Source organism: Tachysurus vachellii, chromosome 24, assembly GCF_030014155.1.
Source record: "Tachysurus vachellii isolate PV-2020 chromosome 24, HZAU_Pvac_v1, whole genome shotgun sequence".
Taxonomy (NCBI): Eukaryota; Metazoa; Chordata; class Actinopteri; order Siluriformes; family Bagridae; genus Tachysurus; species Tachysurus vachellii.
The window spans coordinates 15,266,315-15,288,814 of NC_083483.1; the positions used below are offsets into that span (position 1 = coordinate 15,266,315).

The 22,500-nt window shown below is 42.7% G+C and overlaps 3 protein-coding genes across 6 annotated transcripts in view; 2 read left to right on the forward strand and 1 right to left on the reverse strand.

Annotated features, from left to right (window-relative positions):
* The first annotated feature begins 4,172 nt into the window (after positions 1-4,172).
* Positions 4,173-7,274, forward strand: lgalsla (lectin, galactoside-binding-like a). The gene is made up of 5 exons (XM_060860573.1): positions 4,173-4,346; positions 4,565-4,651; positions 5,071-5,159; positions 5,289-5,451; positions 6,151-7,274. Exons 1-5 carry the CDS (start codon positions 4,317-4,319, stop codon positions 6,292-6,294), a joined length of 513 nt encoding a protein of 170 aa, XP_060716556.1. The 5' UTR covers positions 4,173-4,316; the 3' UTR covers positions 6,295-7,274.
* A 2,405-nt stretch (positions 7,275-9,679) lies between these two features.
* On the forward strand, positions 9,680-20,442 carry aftpha (aftiphilin a). Of its 4 annotated transcripts, none has more exons than XM_060860488.1 (10): positions 9,680-10,032; positions 11,852-13,506; positions 13,818-13,972; positions 14,340-14,466; positions 14,910-14,966; positions 15,087-15,209; positions 15,593-15,632; positions 17,513-17,596; positions 17,817-17,940; positions 18,335-20,442. In XM_060860488.1, exons 2-10 carry the CDS (start codon positions 11,890-11,892, stop codon positions 18,504-18,506), a joined length of 2,499 nt encoding a protein of 832 aa, XP_060716471.1. In that variant the 5' UTR covers positions 9,680-10,032; positions 11,852-11,889; the 3' UTR covers positions 18,507-20,442. The 4 variants fall into 4 exon arrangements, with proteins under 4 accessions (XP_060716471.1, XP_060716473.1, XP_060716470.1 ...); XM_060860487.1 differs by having other exon boundaries at positions 9,681-10,032; positions 15,572-15,632; XM_060860490.1 differs by lacking the exon at positions 17,513-17,596.
* A 567-nt stretch (positions 20,443-21,009) lies between these two features.
* The window catches only part of sertad2a (SERTA domain containing 2a), a 4,179-nt gene continuing 2,688 nt past the window's right edge, over positions 21,010-22,500 (reverse strand). Inside the window, exon 2 of the mRNA XM_060860563.1 lies at positions 21,010-22,181. Coding sequence (XP_060716546.1) covers positions 21,388-22,170 — 783 coding nt within the window. The 5' untranslated portion in view covers positions 22,171-22,181 and the 3' untranslated portion in view covers positions 21,010-21,387. The remainder of the gene's footprint in view (positions 22,182-22,500) is intronic.

Here is a 22,500-nt window from a genome sequence, read left to right on the forward strand (position 1 = left end):
ATGAACGTTTCCTCGACTCTTGACGGTGTTGAGACTCGTGCTGATCAGTGGCTCCGACTACAAGCTTCACCAAAGCCACAGCCAGACACCTACAGTGAGCTGAAAGAGTGAATGACATACAGACACGCTCTCTTTCTTTCTTTCTTTCTTTCTTTCTTTCTTTCTTTCTTTCTTTCTTATGAATGTTTATGTGAACAGTTAGAATCATATATTTGGGAAAATGTACAAATAATGTTGTGAGGTCATCACTTTACTGTGACTGTGTTTTTACAGCAGTTTAGATCAGATTATATCTTCATAAGTCTGACTGATGACTTTTGTACACCTAATGTTGGTTTTGCACATGGTGCTAAACTGGTGGCTGTAAATGTCTTTATTTATTATATTTATTAGGAACATTATAATCATGAGCAAAACTAAAGAAAAATAAAATCAGTTATCTGACAAACTGCACTCAGGGATTAAGACCTGAGATTGGAGTCTGTGTTTATTTTATTTAACAGTGAACTTCTGCTTAAATGTGTGTGTGTGTGTGTGTGTGTGTGTGTGTGTGTGTAGCCATGGCTGTAGCTATACACAAACCTAAACACAGGGCAACTCATGGCTTTACTCACACACAATTATCAGCTTTTTCTTATTTATACAGGTCCCAGTGCCACTGTTCACCGCCTCGTGAATCACAACAACGACTCTGACATTTTAAAACATTCCTCTTTACTCTTTCATCATCATGTCTTCTTTCATTTCTTTCTGTTTCATTGTGACTATCTCTATCATCTTCTCCTCTTTTTTGTTGTCCAGATTTTTCTTTTCTTATTCTTTTATGACAGTTACCTTCTTTCTTCTTCTTCTTCTTCTTCTTCTTCTTCTTCTTCTTCTTCTTCTTCTTTCCCTTTTTCTTTCTCTCCACCTGCTGTATACATTTATTTCCAGTATAGTGTTTATTTTCTATCTTTCCAGTGTGTATTATAATGGTTTCTGTAATTGTGTAGATCTTTGTGCATGTTTACTCTAAATCCTGCTCTAACTATTAAAATGAGTAAAGAACAGGGAATAAAGCATGAATAACAGGTGATAGAGAGTGAATAAGAGTGAATAAAGTGTGCAGATGAAGAGTGATCAAATAGTGATAAGAGTGAATAAAGTGTGCAGATGAAGAGTGAGTAAAGCGTGAATAAGAGTGAATAAAGTGTGCAGATGAAGAGTGAATAAGAGTGAATAAAGTGTGCAGATGAAGAGTGATCAAATAGTGATAAGAGTGAATAAAGTGTGCAGATGAAGAGTGAGTAAAGCGTGAATAAGAGTGAATAAAGTGTGCAGATGAAGAGTGAATAAGAGTGAATAAGAGTGAATAAAGTGTGCAGATGAAGCGTGAATAAGAGTGAATAAAGTGTGCAGATGAAGAGTGAATAAGAGTGAATAAAGTGTGCAGATGAAGAGTGAATAAGAGTGAATAAGAGTGAATAAAGTGTGCAGATGAAGAGTGAATAAGAGTGCGAAGGAGTGAAGAGTAAATAGAGAGAATAAAGAGTTAATAACTTGCTCCCGCGAGGACGTTTGTCTCGTTTTTTTTTAAACAGATGTTCCTTCGAGGAAGTTTTTGTTGCCTTCGTTTTTGAAAACTCTCACACGGTAACCTAGCAACCACCGCTTCGTGCGCGTCGCCGGGGGCGAGCCCCAGTCCGCGCCGCGCGCTCCCGTTACATAACGCCAGTGTTGTGCCATAGCGCCAAGGCAAACAGTGAGTTACCGGGGCTGCGGGCTGTTGTCGCGCTGCCATGGAGACGGTTGCCACGCGCACTGGCCTGTTTACGGTGTGTTTTAAATATCCCGGCCTGAACTCGGGCCTGAGAGAGGAACAAAGAGCGCGCGCGCGTGTGTGTGTGTGAGTGTGTGTGTCTGTGTGTGAGTGTTTGTGTAAGTGTGTGTCTGTGTGTGAGTGTGTGTGTGAGTGTTTGTGTAAGTGTGTGTCTGTATGTGAGTGTGTGTGAGTGTTTGTGTAAGTGTGTGTGTGGGGTGTGTGTGTGTGTGTGTGTGTGTGAGTGTTTGTGTAAGTGTGTGTGTGGTGTGTGTGTGTGTGTGTGTGTGTGAGTGTGTGTGTGTGTGTGATTGGGAAGATATGACAGATAGTCTTGTGGTGTGCCGGACAGATTGTCTCTGGCTTGGAGGAAACGCCTGTGAGTGTGACACACACACACACACAAACGCGCGCACACACACACACACACACACACACACACACACACACACCGAACAGTATTGTTTTCATGTACACACTCCACATGTTCCAGTGAACCCAGTCTTCTTCACAAACACTTCTGCTGTTGCGTCTTGTCCTTTCCTCCTACTCTAATTTTCCTTTTTATTATTTTAGTAATATTTATTTTTTCCTCTTTATTTGCTATCAAGTCCTGCACAATTTCTCATTTTTTCTTGCTTTTCTTTTCTTTTTTACTTTTTACTTTTTTCTTCTATTTTTCACCTTGTGGTGCTGCGTTTCTTCCTCGTTGTATTAAAATGTGGTGTGTTTTAAAAAGCTTTCATTAATAACAGTCGTGCAGTCCATCAGCTCTGTCCACAGCCCTCACACTAATCTGTGTTTGCACAGACGGATTCTGAAAACAGTCGTCTTTTTACTTCCTCGCTGTTAAATAAATGTGTAGAATAACATTTGCCAATTAAAACAAAAAGATCCATATCTGACTGGATCCCACCCACACTGCGTTATCTGTTCTTCCATCTTGTCCTTGTTTTGGTCCAGGCTGCTGTGGCATGTCAGGTTCCTTGCCAGCGTTAATAAAGTCTTCTCTTATCTCATAAACAAACTGTAAACATTGACACCTGTTGTCATGCAGCTTCTCGGTTTGAGTGTGAGTGGATTTTATGGCTGTGTTTTGTTCTCTTGTTCCTCCCACACACGAGTCTGAAGAGGCTTCAGGTCATAGCTTCAGTCAGCCAGAATGATGAAACCACCTAAAGGTGCAGTCCTGTGTGTCCCTCATGTGCTCTGACGGGTCAAAGGTCACTTAAAGAGTGTGCAGTATAGCGTCTGAGGTGTTATTCCAGGGAGGAAACTGACTAAAGTCTCAGAAAAAGGTTCTGTCACTGAGCTGGTAGCCTCAGACATAATCCACATTAAAGTTAAAGTCCATATACAGAGTTTACCCAATCTCAGTTCCTTTACATATACTGCTGCGGTTATACAGTATGTTCTCCTTATGAGCACATTGGCTTCCTCCTGGTTCTCTGGTTTCCTTTCACCTCTCCAAAACTCGGGCAGTTGGTTTCACTTCTCGAAATTGCCCCCAGGTGTGAAGAATTTGTGTGCGGATGGTGTGTTGTGATGGTCAGATATCTAAAACGGTTCAGTGGACACAACGTGAAAATGACACCACAGCGCCACCTGTTGGCCACGTGGTTCACACACACACACACACACACACACACACACACACACACACACACACACCTTCATGATCTGTCAGTCTTATTAACCTGTGGACTAAAAGGGTTCAAATCAACCTTTAAAACGATTTTACAAGGAATATAATCAACGTGCACGTGTGTAAATGAGGCGAAAAGAAAAAAAAATCGGTAATACATCATGAATTTGTGTTACTCTTTTTTTATATTTATATTTTATCATTTTGTTCATCTTTCTCATTCATAAATATATATAAATCATAGACATATATGATATATCCTTCTGTAAATTTCAGTTTATAGTTATAGCCATCTGTATATTATGTCCATAGTACACACACACACATCTGTAAATGACTCCTATATTACCATTTTATTTAACTTATTTAACTCTTATAAACACTGTATATCCTGCACTTGTTATTATTGCACTCTGGTTCGGACCTAAACTGCATTTCGTTGCCTTGTACTTGTACATGTGTAATGACAATAAAGTTGAATCTAATCTAATCTAATCTAATCTAATCTAATCTAATCTAATCTAATCTATATGATTTATTTCTATAAATCACAGACATATATATACACACATATGATATATATATAATTTATATAAATCAGACATATATATGTTTATATATATAGCTCATAGTGAACCATTCAGAATTCAACCATAACATCATCAACATCAACATACCGAATCCCCGCCCACCCGCTGTCACGTGTTTCATCCGTGCTCTCTGATTGGACGGTTTTGTCAAACCGCCCTCTCGTGGCGTGGAGTGCCGTCAAACGCCTCACTGGTCACGTGATCACACCGGGCACGTGCTGCGGTCGCTGTCAAAAAAAAAAAACAACTAAAAATTCCATCAGTTTGTTGAACGTTCCCCAAGATGGCGGACGTGAGAGTGCGCGAGGAGCTGGTGAGTGTTTCTGCGTAGATCTGTGAACATATCTGTTTTATTTTCTTATCTACAAGCAGGTTTGGGTTTAACCGTGTTAATTCAGCTAGAAATCTGATGTTAATTAGTATAAAATTTGAATGTTTTTAGAGGCAAACCGACTAAAGGCATGTAAACACTGTTAGAGCATCTCATCCTGTCATTAATTCAGTATTTTATTTATTTTTTAACTCTTTTAGAGGTCGACGACCAATAACAGGAAGCTGAACAGCTCTTATGAAGAACCAGCATTTGGTTCCCCCAGTAAAGATGAACCAAAGCTCCTGGTAATCAACCAACTTCCTTCTGTGGATAAAACTAGCCATTTTGTGCTTAATACATGATAAACAGACACCAGTAATAAGAAGCAGAAACTTTTATTCCTTTGACATCTTCATACAAGAAATATAACTGGGGAAATTATAGTGAAGTACTGAATGTAAATAGCTTTAATAAGTTATTTTATGAAGTGGGTTTGGGGAAGAACCATGTATAAATGTGATGGTCAGGGGGTGCACATACTTTTGGTCATGTCGCGCAGTGTAGCATAAGCATAAAAATCATCGACTTTTAGAACTTGTGAGTCCTCCAGGTTTAAATACCAGAAGCGTTTTGGGGAGAGACTCAGAGAGCTGATCATTAGACTGGACTGTGATAGACCGTGTGGATTTAATGATCATAAGGTAACGTGCTATGTGTTTGGAAGGCAGTGCCGTTTTGCGGGAGTATTCGAGGTGGGATGCGACCGGGGAAGAAACTCACCATCATGGGCATCGTGGATCCTGAGCCAGATGGGTGAGAACATGAGTGCACACACACACACACACACACACACACACAGATGAACACAAGCGTATATGTATGTATGTAACATCTCATGCTCATGATGATGAATAAATTCTGAAAGAGATTGTGATGCGTCAGGTTTGACATCAGTCTGACGTGTGGGTGTGATGATGTGGCGCTAGAGGTCAGCGCGAGGTTCGAGGATCGTCATCTGCTGAGGAACGCACACGTGGCCGGCTCGTGGGGGGAGGAGGAGACGGCCATCCCCTTCTTTCCCTTCCTCGCAGGACAGCCGTTCAGGGTATACGATCAGATTCGTCAGGATGTTATCGTCTCTGTTCCTGTCAGACTTCAAAAATGCTCTTCAATTGAAGGGTGTGTCTGTGTTTAGAGAAGGAAATCACTGCTGTATTGGTCGCTCGAGGATTTCACAATTTTGCAATCTCAGAAAGAAACACAAAATCAATGAAAGTCCACCACGTTTGCAGTTTTGCAAAATGTCTGCAGATTTTTTACAGATTTGGTCTGTGTGACGTCATCACGTGTGTGGAATATGAGCGTAGCTCTTAATAGAAAGTCATTACGTACCTGTCTTCATTGTGAGGAGTTTAAAAGAAGAATCAGGTGCTTGTGATTTCACTGATTTCAAGTAGTTTTCCATAAAATTTTCATTGCAAATGAAAAGAAAAAAAAAAAGCCATGAGGGAATGTAAAGTGTTATTAATGTCACAGAGATTAGGGGAAACAGCAGCTGAACTCAATCACACCGATATGAAAACTCCCAAATGGGCGTGGCCTAATATTCTTGATTGACAGTTGTCTGTCTGGTTAACATTTACTCTCTGTTTGCTTTCACTGTTTTTCGGTCGATCTGAATAACGGTTCCAAATGTGTTCTCAAACATTAGCCCCGCCCACTTTTTACTGAAACGTGGTGGTCTGTGTCCTAAATCTTGTAACACTTTATTGTTAGACTTTAATGCTTGTTGTGTTCTTTCCAGTTGGAGATTCACTGCGATCACCAGCGGTTCCATGTGTTTGTGGATGGACAGCCTCTGTTCGATTTCTATCACCGTGTGCACTCACTGATGTCTATCGACACCATCCAGATTAATGGCAGCCTGAGCATCACAAAACTGAACTGAGACGAACAGGCAGACTCACTCTCTCACTGTGTGTGTGAGAGATAAAGTGAGAGAGAGAGACACACACACACACACACACACACACACACACACAGCTGGACCTCTGCTCTGTAAGAGTGAGGGAGAACATTACTCAAAAACAGATTTTGATCATAAGAGACCAGCTTCAGAGGCACGTGGAAGGACTGGAATAATCCTCATCCTCTCAGTGCCGTGTTTGTACTTTAGAAGTTTTCTTTATATATACACAAATAAAGATAACGTTCATGGCTGACCCTAAAGAAAGAGAACAGGATGTCAGTATTAGTGTACTGGAGAAAAAGAAAACATTAGGACCGGGTTAATGCAACTCGGTGTTAACTTAAGACTCTAAAGCCCACGGACATGTGAGTGGAAATTAGCACACAACGGAACACAAGCTCATAATAAAGTTAAGATTTGTTTAAACTCAAAGGAGGATTAAGATCAGGACTGTTGTACTGATCTACACTACAGCGCTTCACCAGTAGGGGGCGCACTGTGTAACCTTTAGAGAGGACCAGGTCCATTGGGAATATAAACATTGAGTTTTTTCCTCTTTTCCCTTTAAGTCATACTAATTTCTGGTCCAAAAATGTTAACAATATGACAGAACTGAATACTAATACAGAACACCCCCCACCCCCACCCCACCCCCTGGCTCAAGTGCCTTGGAAGCTTTACGACAGTTAGAGACCTTTATATATATAAAACCATGTTTCAATGTTGTTTTTTATTATTATTTTTTATTTGCGCTCCAGCTGTGAGATTTTGTGGCAGATTATGAAGCAAAAAAAACTCTTTACAGCACTCCAGACATTCCAACTACAGAAGTATGACGAGAAAATTGATCAAATGAAGACATTTCTTTGTTAAGAATTTTGTGCTTATCTTTTTTTAATACTTCTGTGTTCATGTTTATTTATTTTGAATTCACATGTGAATTAAAGCCTTCTCATCAATGCTGTGGTCATGTGACTAAACTCTCACACACACACACACACACACACACACACACACACACACGTTTGTATGTATACGGTTAAGACCTCAGTTAGTTTTCTTTTCCCTGCTGAATGTCCAGCAGACACCGGACACACTGTTGTCTCGTTCCATTTCCTGTTTTCACTTCATCCTTCTTATCTTACTGCCTCAGGCTCCTTCCACATGTCTTCCTTGAGCCACCGCACAAGCGACTTTATTTCATTAAACACATTACATTCGGGGCAAAAAAAGCATATTAAAAATATTTTTATAAAAGGAGTTTTCTAAAAGTTCAAAATTAAATTGAGTAACATTATATATTTTTATCTTAACTTTCAGTATGTGTGAATGATAAAAATCGAGTTGCTAATGCATGACTTCATGATCTCAGCTTCATAACTAATCTCCACACCTTCATTATCTCGTCCCCATGTCTCCCTTATTCTCATGACTTATCCTCATGACTTTGTGATCTCAGCTCCATAACTTATCCCCACACCTTCGTTATCTTGTCCCTGTGTCTCCCTTATCTTATTCTCATGACTTCTCATGACTTATCTCATCCTCATGACTTCGTGATCTCAGCTCCATAACTAATCCCCACACCATTATCTCGTCCCAGTGTCTCCCTTATCTTATTCTCATGACTTATCCTCATGACTTTGTGATCTCAGCTCCATAACTTATCCCCACACCTTCATTATCTCGTCCCAGTGTCTCCCTTATCTCATTCTGATGACTTCATGATCTCAGCTCCATAAATAACCTCCCTTATTCTTCATTATCTCGTCTCCATGTCTCCCTTATCTCATTCTCATGACTTCATGATCTCAGCTCCATAACTAATCCCCACACCTTCGTTATCTCATCCCAGTGTCTCCCTTATCTCATTCTCATGACTTTACGATCTCAGCTCCATAACTAATCCCCACACCTTCGTTATCTCGTCCCCATGTCTCCTTTATCTCATTCTCATTACTTCATGATCTCAGCTCCATTACTAATCCCCACACCTTCGTTATCTCGCCCCATGTCTCCCGTATCTCATTCTCATTACTTCATGGTCTCAGCTCTATTACTAATCCCCACACCTTCCTTATCTCGCCCCCATGTCTCCAGTGTCTCATTCTCATTACTTCATGATCTCAGCTCCATTACTAATCCCCACACCTTCCTTATCTCGCCCCATGTCTCCAGTATCTCATTCTCATTACTTCATGATCTCAGCTCCATAACTAATCCCCACACCTTCATTATCTCGTCCCCGTGTCTCCCTTATCTCATTCGCATAACTTCATTTTTTCAGATCCATAACTAATCCCCACACCTTCATTATCTCGTCCCCGTGTCTCCCTTATCTCATAACTTCATTTTTTCAGATCCATAACTAATCCCCACACCTTCCTTATCTCGCCCCCATGTCTCCAGTATCTCATTCTCATTACTTCATGATCTCAGCTCCATAACTAATCCCCACACCTTCATTATCTCGTCCCCGTGTCTCCCTTATCTCATTCGCATAACTTCATTTTTTCAGATCCATAACTAATCCCCACACCTTCATTATCTCGTCCCCGTGTCTCCCTTATCTCATTCGCATAACTTCATTTTTTCAGATCCATAACTAATCCCCACACCTTCCTTATCTCGCCCCCATGTCTCCAGTATCTCATTCTCATTACTTCATGATCTCAGCTCCCTTACTAATCCCCACACCTTCGTTATCTCGCCCCCATTTCTCCTTTATCTCATTCTCATTACTTCATGATCTCAGCTCCATTACTAATCCCCACACCTTCGTCATCTCATCCCCGTGTCTCCCTTATCTCATTCTCATTACTTCATGATCTCAGCTCCATAACTAATCCCCACACCTTCATTATCTCGTCCCCGTGTCTCCCTTATCTCATTCGCATAACTTCATTTTTTCAGATCCATAACTAATCCCCACACCTTCCTTATCTCGTCCCCATGTCTCCCTTATCTCATTCTCATGACTTCACGATTTCAGCTCCATTACTAATCCCAACACCTTCGTTATCTCGCCCCCATGTCTCCAGTATCTCATTACTTCATGATCTCAGCTCCATTACTAATCCCCACACCTTCGTTATCTCGCCCCCATGTCTCCTTTATCTCATTCTCATTACTTCATGATCTCAGCTCCATTACTAATCCCCACACCTTCGTCATCTCATCCCCGTGTCTCCCTTATCTCATTCTCCGACGCCTTATTTATCTCATTTCCATCCCAGGTCGTCACTCGTTCTCTCGCGTTATTACACGTTATTATTTAATAACCCGCACTGATCTGAAGTTGAAGTTAAAGAAAGTTGAAGCGCACCTGGTCGTGGTGCGCACGCGCGTTAATAAGCACTTCCTGGTGCGCGGTGTTAGCAGTAGATTGTGAGCTGGTTATCAGTCAGACTTCCCGTTACAGAACGCTGCTTTCGGACACCACTGCTTTGTGTAATCAGTGTGTAGAATGCAGGCAGACCGGACTCCTGAACTGACATGTTTTATTACCGCTTTATGTTTAGGGTTGAGTTAATAAACCTCAGAGACACACACACAGAGAAGCGTTAGCTTAGCCTAGCTCACGTTAGCTTAGCCTAGCTCACGTTATCCAAACAGCCGGCTGTGTCTCAAATCTGTTTAACACTTTTTTTTTTTTTAAAAAACGAGGATTTAACTTTTTATCCTGAATCATGGGAGTCTGGCGAAAAGACCCATAAGGTACGTTAAGGTCTAATTTGTTCTTTATTTATGTGGAGAAGGAGAAGTGTCGAACATGCTAATGTTTGTTTGTTAGCTAGCATTTAGCCTTGAGATCCAGGATCACGAAGAGAAATATTTCATTGTCCAGCTTGTCATTGAAGTACACGTTTCAGACTGAGACACCTAGGCGTGTTTGACGTGTTAGACGTGTGCTGCTGAAGCGTTAAGCTTTGCTAAGCTAAGCTAATTCTGTTGGACCGGTTTGGGCCTCTTTAGCAAACACAAGCAGGATGTTTGTCAGGTGTGGGGTCTCTAACACGCCCTCAGTCAGGTGTTTAAAGCGCCCACAACACTGACAGTCGCTGTTTACACTAGGCCTTAAGTCGTGTAACACTAGGGAATAAACAAGTGGGCTGAAAATAAGTAAATAAATAAATGAGTTGTGTGTATTGTATTGTGTTGTGTTGTGTTACACCACGTCTCTGTTTAATCCTACTTTTGTGTAGTAACCTCATATTGAATAGGAAGGAGTCTCCAGTACCAGCACTTTATTTGTAACCAGTAAAAAAAAATATATATATAAATATATAAGGACGTGGTTTATAAGTCAATAAAACGCTTCATCTCATCCAGTTGGAGGAAATTAATCTACAGTGATGTCATGTGGTCGAGCTGCTTTTCCCATCCTGGTTTCACACCACAGCGGTTGGTCGATTGTTGCGCGTCCCACTTATTTATTATCGTTTTTTTTTTGTTGTTTTTAAGCAGTGTGTAGTTACGTTTAATTTTACTCCTTTTTTTTGATGTTCATAAGCAGCTTGTCATGCTGTCGAAACTCCAAAAAAATCATAAACGTGTCTGTCCTGAAGAAATTGAACCTGGAGGTTTGTACGCATCTCCTTTACAGAGTCCCTATGAGTAAGCCGTTCCTATAGAAACTATACCGTATTGTATTTGCAGCTGTGCTACTGTCAGAGCTGCCGTTATAGAGCATTAATCAACACTTCGTTGTGTTACAGCTCCACACAGAGGTGTAAAATCTCCTCTACGCTTCACGGCTCAAGGTCACCGGGCCGGAGTGGCCGCAGATTGAACAAGTACAGCTGGTGGTTTCTTTGTTCCGCTTGTATGCTTTAGAACAAAAATACAGACTGTAGACTTCATGTTTACAGAAGGACTTCCTGGTTTTATTTGTCTTGGCTCTCTGCTCGGCTTTCCTGTATAAAATAAGTCAGTGTTGTGCTCTTTGCTTGCTTGAATGGCTCTCTGAAACCTCAGAGTCTTGTCACCCCCACCTTCCTGTCAACAGACTCTCTTTTTCAGCTATTATCACATAATTACCGTTGATCCGAAAGCACAAGTCCATCTGTCTGCACTCTGTGAATGGTTCCCGGTGATTTAATTTAAGCTTGAGAACAAGGCGGGAGTTGATGAATAGGCTCCAGAGCGCTGCAGAACAACAGGCTGGTGTCAGTGGGACTTCTTCAGGACGAACAGGATTTAATTGAATGCTCTTACAAAGTGAAACTATTACTAAGCTATTTTTAATTGGTGTTGATGCTGGAACACAATGATTTGACCAAACAAAACGGAATAACAACGGTAAAAGAGGCACAGATTTGTGATGTTTCAGGTTCTACACCAGTAGAGAACCCAAGCTAAATAAGAATGTAGCTGCATGTCTGTTGCAAAGCATCACAAACTGTGTGAATATGATCACATCCTACTATATACTTCATGAGTCTCCATGTCAGTGTGGTATAGAAATGTTGTTGCTAATTCACTTTTGTCACAGTGTTACAAATTTGTCACCATTAATCACTCCATCTATTCCCAGGTACAAGGTCTTGGCTTTTTGATCACCGTGGAGACGCCATGGAGCCAGACGTAATCCACATGTACTCGTCCTCTCCTCCACCCTTGGAGGATGGTGCCGACGAGGACGACGACGAGTTCAGTGACTTCACTGGCGTTCCCAACAGCGTCAGCTTCACAGAATTTGAGACACCCACCACGTTCAATCAGCTGCAGGCACTGAACGCGACATCGCCCCCAGAGTTGATTAGTAACGGGCGAGTTGTTGGACTTAACGGACCAGCGGTATCGAATGGCGGCCAAGGGGATGCCCCGGCTTGCAGGACTGTCAGCGTGGACGAGCTCAAAAAGGTTACAGAACGTCCACATGGGGCTTACACAAACTTTTCAGACTTTCCGGGAAATGCCAGGACAGGTAGTGATGCTGTGGACTGCAATGGAAGAGGTAGCGAAGTTCTCACGAATGGCTTTGCAAATGTTGGCACAGAGGGAACTCCTCCCTCACCCCACATACACAGGGAAATGGGTCCCTCGGGGGGTGACTGTCCCGATGCAGTTATCAGTGACAATGAGGATTTTGCAGATTTTGCTGCTTTTTCAAATGCTGACGTTCCCAGTGACCCTGACAGTATTGCGAACTGGGAAAATTCAAACCATGACGTGAGACTAGCACAAGACGACCACCCGCAAAGAGAGGAAAATCATGAAGCGGTGGACAATGACGTGGACAATTGTGTAACAGGGTTTGCCTCATTTGCAGAGGCTTCAGATCACCTTAGCAATGGAGATGGGTTTTTCTATGCGAGAAAGAGTAATGGACAAAGGGAACAGGACACTGAGCCTGCATGTCAGGACTCAAATACTACTGAGTCTGTTAGCACAGAGCAACGGATATCGCAGAATGGTGGGGAGCAGGATGGTTTGGATGTTAAAGAAAGGATGGATAACAGGGTGTCCCCAGTCTCCATGGATGAAAGAGGTAGCAACAGTGAGCCGACGGAAGAGAAGGTGTCTGGGAACGACACGGAAACAGAGACCGAAACCGAGACATCTTTTGGTCGGCCTCTATCCACGGAAGCACTCGAGGAATTCGGGGATTTCAGTACGACAGGTTCAGTACCTTCACCTCCACTACAGGAAGAGACAGCCACTCCTGCTGACCATAGCCAGCTGGCTGAAGATGATGATGATGAGGACTTTGGCGATTTTGGTGACTTCGGGGATGCCAGTTCCTTTGGAGGTGCTGGCTTTGCTGATTTTGACAATCAGGGGGCAGCACCATACACTGCACCTTCGGAATCGATCAAACCTTCACAGAGCCAAAACAATCCGGAAACCGTGTGCGCTGACAAGGATGAGTTTGGTGACTTCGATGCGCACGGACAACCTGGCAAGACAGCGCAAGACAGAGAGGAGGAGGTGGAGACCGCTGAGTTTCCGGTTAGTGACAGTTTTGCTGACTTTACTGCAGCACCCGTTGATGGTGATGCTGACGATAATGGGGGGTGGCAGGCGTTTGGTGGGTCAAGCAAGGATGCGGGGGTGTCATGGGCAACATTCAGCCAGGACCAGGGCTCGAACTTTTCAGAGAAGAGCGAAGACGACTGGCACGAAAGCCGACCTGTTACAGCACCATCTACTGGCATCGATGAAGAATGCAGGAAAAACAGCTTTACGGTATGTTTACATGAATCAAAGGTTTTTACATCCTGTCTTATTATTTTTATTTTTTAAGCCTCTCCTGAGTATTAGGGTGAACAGAACCGGACTTGAGTTCCTACAGGACATTTGACCCAGGCAGTAGGTAACATTTTTTGCTTTCAGGATTGTGGCCAGACAGGATTTTCCACCCGCTCAGCACAGCGATCAAGTGAAAACCATGCAAGCCCTTAAAAAACATACAAATCTTCATTGTCCTATGTAAATACTAATGAAAAGGTTTCTCTGACTCTCATCTGCACCCACGTTTTGTTTTTTTTCCCCCGCAGGTGTCTCTTGTCAGCAGGTTGGAGAAGCTTTTCCTGGCCAGTTTTCTGGAGATCTCCTTTCCTCACGTAGAGGAGGACGTGCCCCCTCTTACAGCTTACCTAGAGCCGTGCGAAGGAGGAGAAAAGCAAGACAACCAGCCAGCACCAATCAGTAGGTAAGAACAACACCCACACACCACACCGTTTCCTGCAGCTGTACAGGACCCGGTTGTTTCACTGCCGCAGCAGGCGTCGGTCTGTGGTTTCCTCCTCCATCTCAGATGTGGGTCAGAACATTGGACTGCGGTTTGAGAGCTGAACCACGTTATCGCCAGATGTTTAATTTTAAGAAAGTGCCGTTTAAAAATAAAAGCAGCTGCAGATCTTGTATTTTTGTTGCTCGTACACGTATCGTACCACATAAAGAATAACCATGGTGACGGACATGCACAAGACGATCTATACAACGTGTGTATTGCTTTGCAATAAATGCAGCACATATAATGCTGTGTTAATATCTCTCTCCCTGTGTCTTCGGTATAGAGGAGTGCAGGGCGTGTGGCTGCAGCTGCAGGACATCCACAGTGCCTTTGGTCTGAGGTATCAGTGGGGCGGCTCACACAGTAACAAAGCTCTGCTCTGCTCACTGGGCATCGACACGCGGAACATAGTGAGTGTGCTTCATACGTCAAGATCAGACATTACCGTGTAGTACAGAGCATCTACTTGTGTACAGCGCTAGAGTACTGCACAAGAAACATCACAGAGGTAAACCTTTAAAACAAAGACAAAGCGCTGACTTACTGAGAAAAAGACGACCTTTTATAAACAGTGACCTGAGAGCATCAGTAATGAGTGAACGCCGACTTGGTGAGGAAAGCAACATCGTTAACGAGTGTAGCTACGGTGTGGTCGCTACGTTGCATTGTGTTTAGTGAGTAACATTGCAAATTGCACACACACAGCTGTCAGTCAAGTGTGCTCGTTAGAATATTAGGCCACGCCCATAGAATTCAAGCCTTTTGTCACTTTTTGGTCTTTTGATTGAAACAGTTTTGATTTGTTAATCAGTTTTATTATAAACATTATTGTATGTCCCTCTCTCTTACACAGCTGTTCACAGGTCAGAAGAAGCAGCCCGTTATCGTACCCATGTATGCAGCAAGTCTGGTGAGAAATTCTTCCCATATTTACATGCTGACCTTCTTTCAGATCTTCTGCATCTTTCTCATACCTCTCTCTCTCTCTCTCTCTCTCTCTCTCTCTCTCTCTCTCTCTCTCTCTCTGTAGGGAATGCTGGAACCCACTAAAGAGCCGGTGAAGCCTGTTTCTGCCGCCGAGATGATCGCCTCCATAGCGCAGTCTCCCTCTGTTTCCACAGAGATGAGCACCTGCCCCACCGACGCAGCACAGGTGTGTGCAGTGTTTCAGTTACACCGGAGCATAAAGTCTAATTGACAAGCAAGGAGAAGAAATTATTTATTTATTTATTATATTTTTAAAAAGACCTCAGTGGTTCAGATCTGCTGTTCACGGATCATCTAATCGTTGGACGGTTATAGAAGTGGCCATGTCAGAACCATAATCATATAAAAAAAAACTAGTTCAGTTTGCTACGATCTCATCCGCTTAAGTGATACAGATAACATCTAATTATCTCCCGTGTTTTACACGATCGAAGGTTTGTTTGGAGCATCGTACCTCCAGTGCAAAACATCAGATTGTCTTTGTATTGTGAAGAAACTCTTTTTTTTTTTTTCCACACCCGTATTAAGGACTCCCTCCCACCGGTGCAGTTTGACTGGAGCAGCAGTGGCCTTACAAACCCTTTGGATGGTACGTTCCTTTATGCAGCGTTTATGTTGATGAAGATGATGTTTGGTGCGTCTCGGTTCTTCAGTGTTTTTAGAACAAGCTCAGGAATGTAAAGTCAGTCTTAACTGCTCCTAACCTTCTAACACAGCAAGAATTAACCCTCTTTGAAGTCACCCTAAAACTCACAAAAATACATTTGAGACGGTGTTAAACATGTGAAAGGCCAGTGCTTTTATGGGCCTTTTTACACCCGGTCACTTCATGTGTTGTCTCTGATCCGACATCTATCTGATTTAAAACTGTTCCATTTACATTAGGCCACATAAACGTGTCTCAGCGAATCGGATATCGATCCGATCTTTCTACTCCGGCCCAAAATGCTAATATATTTGCAGGGTTCACACGCGTCCTGAAAAACCTGGAAATCCTGGAAAATTACTGACCAATGTTCCAGTCCTGGAAAACACATGGAATATGAGAGAAAACATAAACTGTCCTGGAAAAAATCTTGTCCTGGAAAATTATTATTATTATTATTAAATGTTCTTGATCATTTAAAGAACAGTTTACAATCGGGCGAAACAATTAACGTTAGTAACAGAAAGCGCTCTGTTCAGGGACGCTGAGTTTTCACAGGTTTTTTGTTATGCTGTTTAATCTCGTGTGACGGACGACGCCGTCTTGTGTTGGCGGTTTCAGGCGCTAGGAATGGTTTAAGTGCTCGAATGTTTTCAGCAAATGGTGACGGGTAAGCAGGTTATATTAACCTTGTTAATCTGAATATCATGTGCAAGGGGAATGTACAGCAAACTAAAGCATGCATGACGGCATTGGTCTGAGAAAGGAAAGGGTATTAATATGTGCCGTCTTTTTATTTTATATTATTTATTATTTTATTTTTTTATATTTTATTTTATTTTATTATATATTTTATGTTGACATTTCATTCACAAAGTATAGTTAAGTAATACTTAAAGTGCTTTAAGCCATAAAGTGTACCTTGTTTTTAAGACTTCTGGAGAGAAGAACATATTACTTTAGGCCGTGAATCTGTGAGACCGTGAGTCTTTTTTTGCTAAATTTGAAATGTCCTGGAAAATGATCTCTGAAAAAGAGTGGGAACCCTGATTTGAGCTCATTTCCGGGGTAATTGAAATGGAACACACTTTGGTGTGTGCGGTTTTCAGAACGCGATCATAAAAAAGATGATTAAACTGGTTACGACGTTTATGTTACTAAAAAACAGCGTTTACTGTTTGCTGCAATTTCGCTGGCAGCAGCAGCGCGTTTTAAGCCCTGACGAGACGCCTGTGTGAAAGATCACCTGAGTGACGTACTTCTGTTTGGGAGGAGTATAGTGCTGACGTATGTGGCTTGAACAACCACATTCATTTACACCTGTCCAGTTTCATCTGAAACACGTCCCAGACCACCTCCTGAAGGGGTTTGTACCATCAGATTTATATCCGTCTCCAAAACGTTTCTGAGGGCATTTAGACCTGGTCTTTTTACCATCGGGTAGATATCAGATCACAGAAAACACATGAAGTGACCAGGTGTAAAAAGCCCCTTTTGTCCTGAAACACTGTTACGCCGTGCGCCCTCCTGTGGTAAAATAATCAGGGATGTCTTTCTTTTTTTTTTTTTTTTCTCATCGACGTTATAGTAACTGGTGCATTTTCAAAAAAAGTTTTAGGTGACTTCATGTTCCTGGCTGTTTGTCTTTAGTATTAAGTTTTTTTCGTACTAACCTGCATGTGTAAATCTTCTGTCTGTGTCTATCTTTGTCTTACTCACTCTGTTGCTCTCTTTTTCTGTCTCTTCCTGTTCCTTTTTGTGTCTTGGTCTTTTTTCCACTCTGTTGCAAAACACCCCCCCCCCCCTTTCCCCGCTCACTGAAGCGAGTGGAGGTTCGTCTCTGCTGAATCTGGACTTTTTTGGCCCGGTGGACGAGTCACCCTCCAGTACCACTACCTCCATACCAGGTCAGCTGAGGTCAAAAGTCACAGTGAATGGTCAGGGTCCTTGTTGTGTAATTCTACCTCTAGCTGTTTTTTTTTTTTTTTTTTTTTCTCCTTCTTCTCATCTGTGCATGGTCAGCATTAACGTTTCAGCTTTGCAATAGAAGTAGGGTCTGTGTGTTTGTAGTGTGTTCATGTTCAGGTGTTCACACTGTGTGTGTGTGTGTGTGTGTGTGTGTGTTAGGTGTCGACCCTGAGCTGTACGAGCTGACCCAGGCTAAGCTGGACGTTAGCGGAGGCAGCAGCAGAGTAGTGGATGCGTTCGCTCGCCTCATGTCCACTGTGGAGAAGACCAACACGTCCACCAGGTCTCACACACACACTCACCCACACACACACACTCTGCACTAACTCTTCTCCAACAGCAGGGGGCAGCAGACACCATCTCTACTACACACAACATAGACAGCAGCCAGTTTGTCTCCGTTAAAGTTACACAGATTTACTTCTGAGCTCTGGGACTGGAGACTCCTTCTGTAAATATTTATATAGAGAGTCTCTGTAAATGAGCTGTTGCTATAGAAACAATAACGGCTGCGTTAATATCCTGTGATCTTCGGCTGCGTTAACAACAGTTAGCGTTCATTCATTTTCTATATAAGCAGCTATCAATGAGGGGAGGATTATTTCTTTGACGTGTGTGTGTGTGTGTGTGTGTGTGTGTGTGTGTGTGTGTGTGTGTGTGTGTGTGTGTGTGTGCAGGCGGGTGCAGACGCAGAAGGAGGAGAACCTGAGTGAAGAGGCTCGGCGTGTCATCTCCATTCTGCCTGATCTCTCCTTCATGCAGGCCAAAGTGCTAATGTTCCCCTCCACACTCACTCCTCTTCCTCTCTCCTCCTGTTCCTCCATATCCCCCTCTCCCATCCCAGACTGATCCCTCTCTCTCTCTCTCTCTCTCCCCACCTCACACTGTCTTTTGTCTTTGGTTCACTTTAGCTCAGCCTGTTGGAATCACTTTGTTTGTTGTGTGTAACTGAGCGTAGTGGAGCAGAGTGTTCAGTATCTAGAGGAGAGGAGCAATCTGTATTGGGGATGCACCCGTCCTGTTATCTCACGATGATCTACAAGCCTGATCATGTGACTGCTCCCAGTGTTCACCCAGTGTTGGGTAGCTCTCTGTCAGACCTGACCATTGGTTTTAAATCCAGGGTCTCACACACGTACACAAACAAACTCTTCCTGTCCTTTTTTTTGTCAGTTTGTGCTGCACGTCTCATTTTGATGTTACCAATCAGTTTTTGCCCCCTCTTTAGTGCCCTAGACTTCTATCATGTCCCTGAACCCAGCACTTAACTCTACACTGGTACAGCTCTCTTACTGATCCACATAGCTGAGATAATCTGTCTGGCCCCGCTGTCTGGCCCCACCCCCTTAGCTGTATGGATTAGTCTCTCTGGCCCCACCCCCTTAGCTGTATGGATTAGTCTCTCTGGCCCCACCCCCTTAGCTGTATGGATTAGTCTCTCTGGCCCCACCCCTTAAGCTATCTGGATGAGTCTGTCTGGCCCCGCCCCCTCAGCTATGTGGATTAGTCTGTCTGGCCCCGCCCCCTCAGCTATGTGGATTAGTCTGTCTGGCCCCGCCCCCTCAGCTATGTGGATCAGTCTGTCTGACCCCACCCCTTAAGCTATATGGATCAGTCCTTCTGGCCCCGCCCCTTACGTTTCTGGTGCAGTTCGCTTGTTTCTGGTGCAGAGTCTTCTCTTGGACATACAGCAGCACTCAGTATCAGATCGGTGCATCCCTAATATCTCCAGCAGAGTTCTCTTCATTCTAGAGGTTCAGCGTGTATATAATCAGGGATAAGACTTCTTTTCCATTCTAGGTTTTGTTTATGGTTCAGTATGTTTCCGTGTGTGTGTGTGTGTGTGTGTGTGTGTGAGAGAGTATGTTAAATATCATTTTGCTGAGGAAACACTGGTTAAAAGTCCTTCAACGAAGGCAAATAGTGACATGAAATCAATGAAAGATATACGTAATAGACTTGAAACCATACTGCCTGCAAAATTCTGCTGGTTTTTTTTTTTTTTTTTTTAATCAGTTTGAAAGGCCTTAGGTTTTAATCATTTTAGTCAATATAATTATGGGTATAATTAACGTTTAGTTCAGAGCTTTGGTTAGTTAGAACTGTGTTTTTTTTTTTTTTTTTTTGGGGGGTTTAACACGTTCACTGTATCCGGCACGTGTCTGCGTTCTGTCCGTCACTGCAGCTTTTATTATCGCTGTTGTTTTAAACTCTTAAAGGTGAAACCACTGTAATGTGACCCATGTAATGAAGGAATCATCATGATTGACTTGAAGTACTTTAGCCAATAAGGGACCAATAGTATACGTTTACCTTTTAATTTAGCGTCTTAAACACCCTCGCTCTGGCCGAGCATCATGGGAAATGTGCACAAAAACTGTTCCTTTACCTGTTTTTTTTTTTTCTTCTTCTAATTTCTTTCGTGTTTCATTCCCCCACTGTGTGTTGTCCTGTCTGTCTGTCTGTCTGTCTGTCTGTCTTTCTGTGTGGAATTTTGCACATTGTAAAGCTGTAATGGAAGTACTACTAAAATCATGTAGGTGTACAGTAAGACTGTGGAAAATGTACAAAACAGATTGTTACGGGGAAATTCCTATGGAAACACAATCTTACTGATGATCGTGTGTGTGTGTGTGTGTGTGTGTGTGTGTGTGTATGGCGGAAAAAAAGAGCCCTGCCCCCCCTCAAGGTTGGATTGAGCATGCTCGGGCTCTTTTGGACGAAAATCTTTAAGTGTGTAAATTTTCTTTTAGTGTACACAAGGAATTAAAATAATTTAAGAGAAGTTGTCGATTGTGTGATGTTTAATCATGAGATGTGTGTCAAGCTTGCTTTAATGCAGAAATGCTCGCTGAACCAATCTGCGTTACGGCTACGTTACTTTCCGCTCGACGCAGAACGAGCTCTCGGCTAATTCAGCGTAAACAAGTTATCTGCGCTAGCAAATGAACAGAAATTTATAATGTTTAGTGATTACGAGTTTAAAGGCTGAATAGAAAGATTTTATTTTATTTTTTTGGTGCTACATACAGTAGAGCTACCATAAAAATGGGCTAATTAGCCAGGACTGTTAGCTGGATCGAGTGGGTGTGGGCTGTTTATATTTATTTACAAACTATCTAACGCCTGATGGAGGTACAGCAGGTTTGTGATTCCTCTTTGTGTGAAATATTTTTTCCTGTCAGCATTTTGCCTTTCCAGATTCCGCTGTTGGGCCGCGACGATGTTCCGTCACTACGTGTGGAATTTGCCTCTAGGCATCATTCAGACTGCAGCTTTAAAGAAATTCTGAGTCAGTGTCAGCACCTCAACCTGTTTGCATCGAACAGGAAAGAAAGGAGACGTGTATATAAAAAAAAAAACCATCACCTTTTTATTTAAAAAAGATTTGAGTAGTAAAATATTGAACCTTCATCTCTATAAAAGTGTAAAATCTATTAAAATCCAAAATAGAGCTGAAAAATATAATATATATTACATCCCTGTATTGCGTGCCGTATAATAAATACATGCGTATCGCTCAAATAAATATACAGTCGTTTCCATGGCTACCAGCTTGGGCTACAGCCCATAATTCACAACACTGCAGTAACAATTTTCTTGACATGTTTGTTTTTATAGACGTTTAATATAAGCTAACCCCAGACCGATTCTTTTTAAAAGAAATCACAATTTAAATATTGAAAGTAAAAAAAAAAAAACTCCAGTCCCTTGTTTTTTCTTTTTGGCCTCATGACCCGACCAGCACTTCCATAATGTGCTCCAGATCGTTCAGGTCCGTTTTGAACGGCTGGTTTGTCAAGCTCCTTACCAGGTCGTCCGTAACCATGGAGACGACCTTTGACTGCGAGCCCGAGCTGGAACTCAGGTTCAAGGTGCAAGGGTTCAACTCGCACAGAAAGTTGTCAAGGTCTGAAAATAGGAAATCATCCAGCGAGAGTTCTGGAAGGAATGCCGGGCATGATGAGGGGAGGGAGGGGTTTACTAGTGAGGGGGTGTGGCTTAAAGTGGGCTGGGTGAAGTCTAAGTGAGACTCGAGGAAGATGGTCTGCATTGGAGTTTCTTTTTCAGTTCTGTTTGTCTCTGATTCTGAGAGAGTGGATGAGGAGGAGGAGGCATGTGTCTCGTCGAGTTCTGCCAATGTCGAGATGAAGCCATCCTTAGGAGAGAAATCTGGCTCAACGTCCTGCTCTAGAACCCATGCTGGGGTCAAACTGACCTCAAGCGCTTGATGCTGTGGGAGTTTCTGGCAGTCATCTGCTGGAGGGCTGGGACGCGGTGCTCCCTGATGACTGATCTCCCCCTGAATGAGCCGGAGCATGTTGGTGATCAGGACACGGCGGCCCAGACAGGGAACGTGGCACAGCTTCTGAAGCGAAAGCTGCAGGACCGTCTGCCTCTGCCACGAGTATGCCGTGGATGACTCTGCCCATACGGCCGCCATCTTGGGCTGGGTATCAGGCTCATCCTCATCCTCCGGTTCCAGCGTTCTTTTCAGACCCGTACACGACATGTGGCACGTATCTGTGAGAAAAGGAAGAGACACAAAAGTTCATGTTTCAGAAAGTTAAAAGCTTCTTCCTGTGGCTTCAGAAGTGGGTCATATAACGTCCATGTGAAGTTTTAGTAGACACGCCGTTGTCTGTAAACAAACTGCAGTAATATTATTTATAAATGTGTCAAAAGCTATTTTTGTAGCTATTAATCTATTATTCCTGTTACTGATCAGTCCCGCTCTGAGCCGACACCGCTGTTTGGACCCCTAAATGTAACTGTGATAATGTTGGTTATGATTCCTACCACCACTCTAACTAACTAATCAAATAAATAAATAAATCCCTGC

Coding starts and splice junctions, on each gene's coding strand:
- lgalsla (XM_060860573.1), top strand. CDS start 4,317: ATGGCGGACGTGAGAGTGCGCGAGGAGCTG. Junction 4,347..4,564: donor TGAGAGTGCGCGAGGAGCTG/GTGAGTGTTTCT, acceptor TAACTCTTTTAG/AGGTCGACGACCAATAACAG. Junction 4,652..5,070: donor AAGATGAACCAAAGCTCCTG/GTAATCAACCAA, acceptor TGTGTTTGGAAG/GCAGTGCCGTTTTGCGGGAG.
- aftpha (XM_060860487.1), top strand. CDS start 11,890: ATGGAGCCAGACGTAATCCACATGTACTCGTCCTCTCCTCCACCCTTG. Junction 14,967..15,086: donor CCATGTATGCAGCAAGTCTG/GTGAGAAATTCT, acceptor CTCTCTCTGTAG/GGAATGCTGGAACCCACTAA. Junction 15,633..17,512: donor CCTTACAAACCCTTTGGATG/GTACGTTCCTTT, acceptor CGCTCACTGAAG/CGAGTGGAGGTTCGTCTCTG.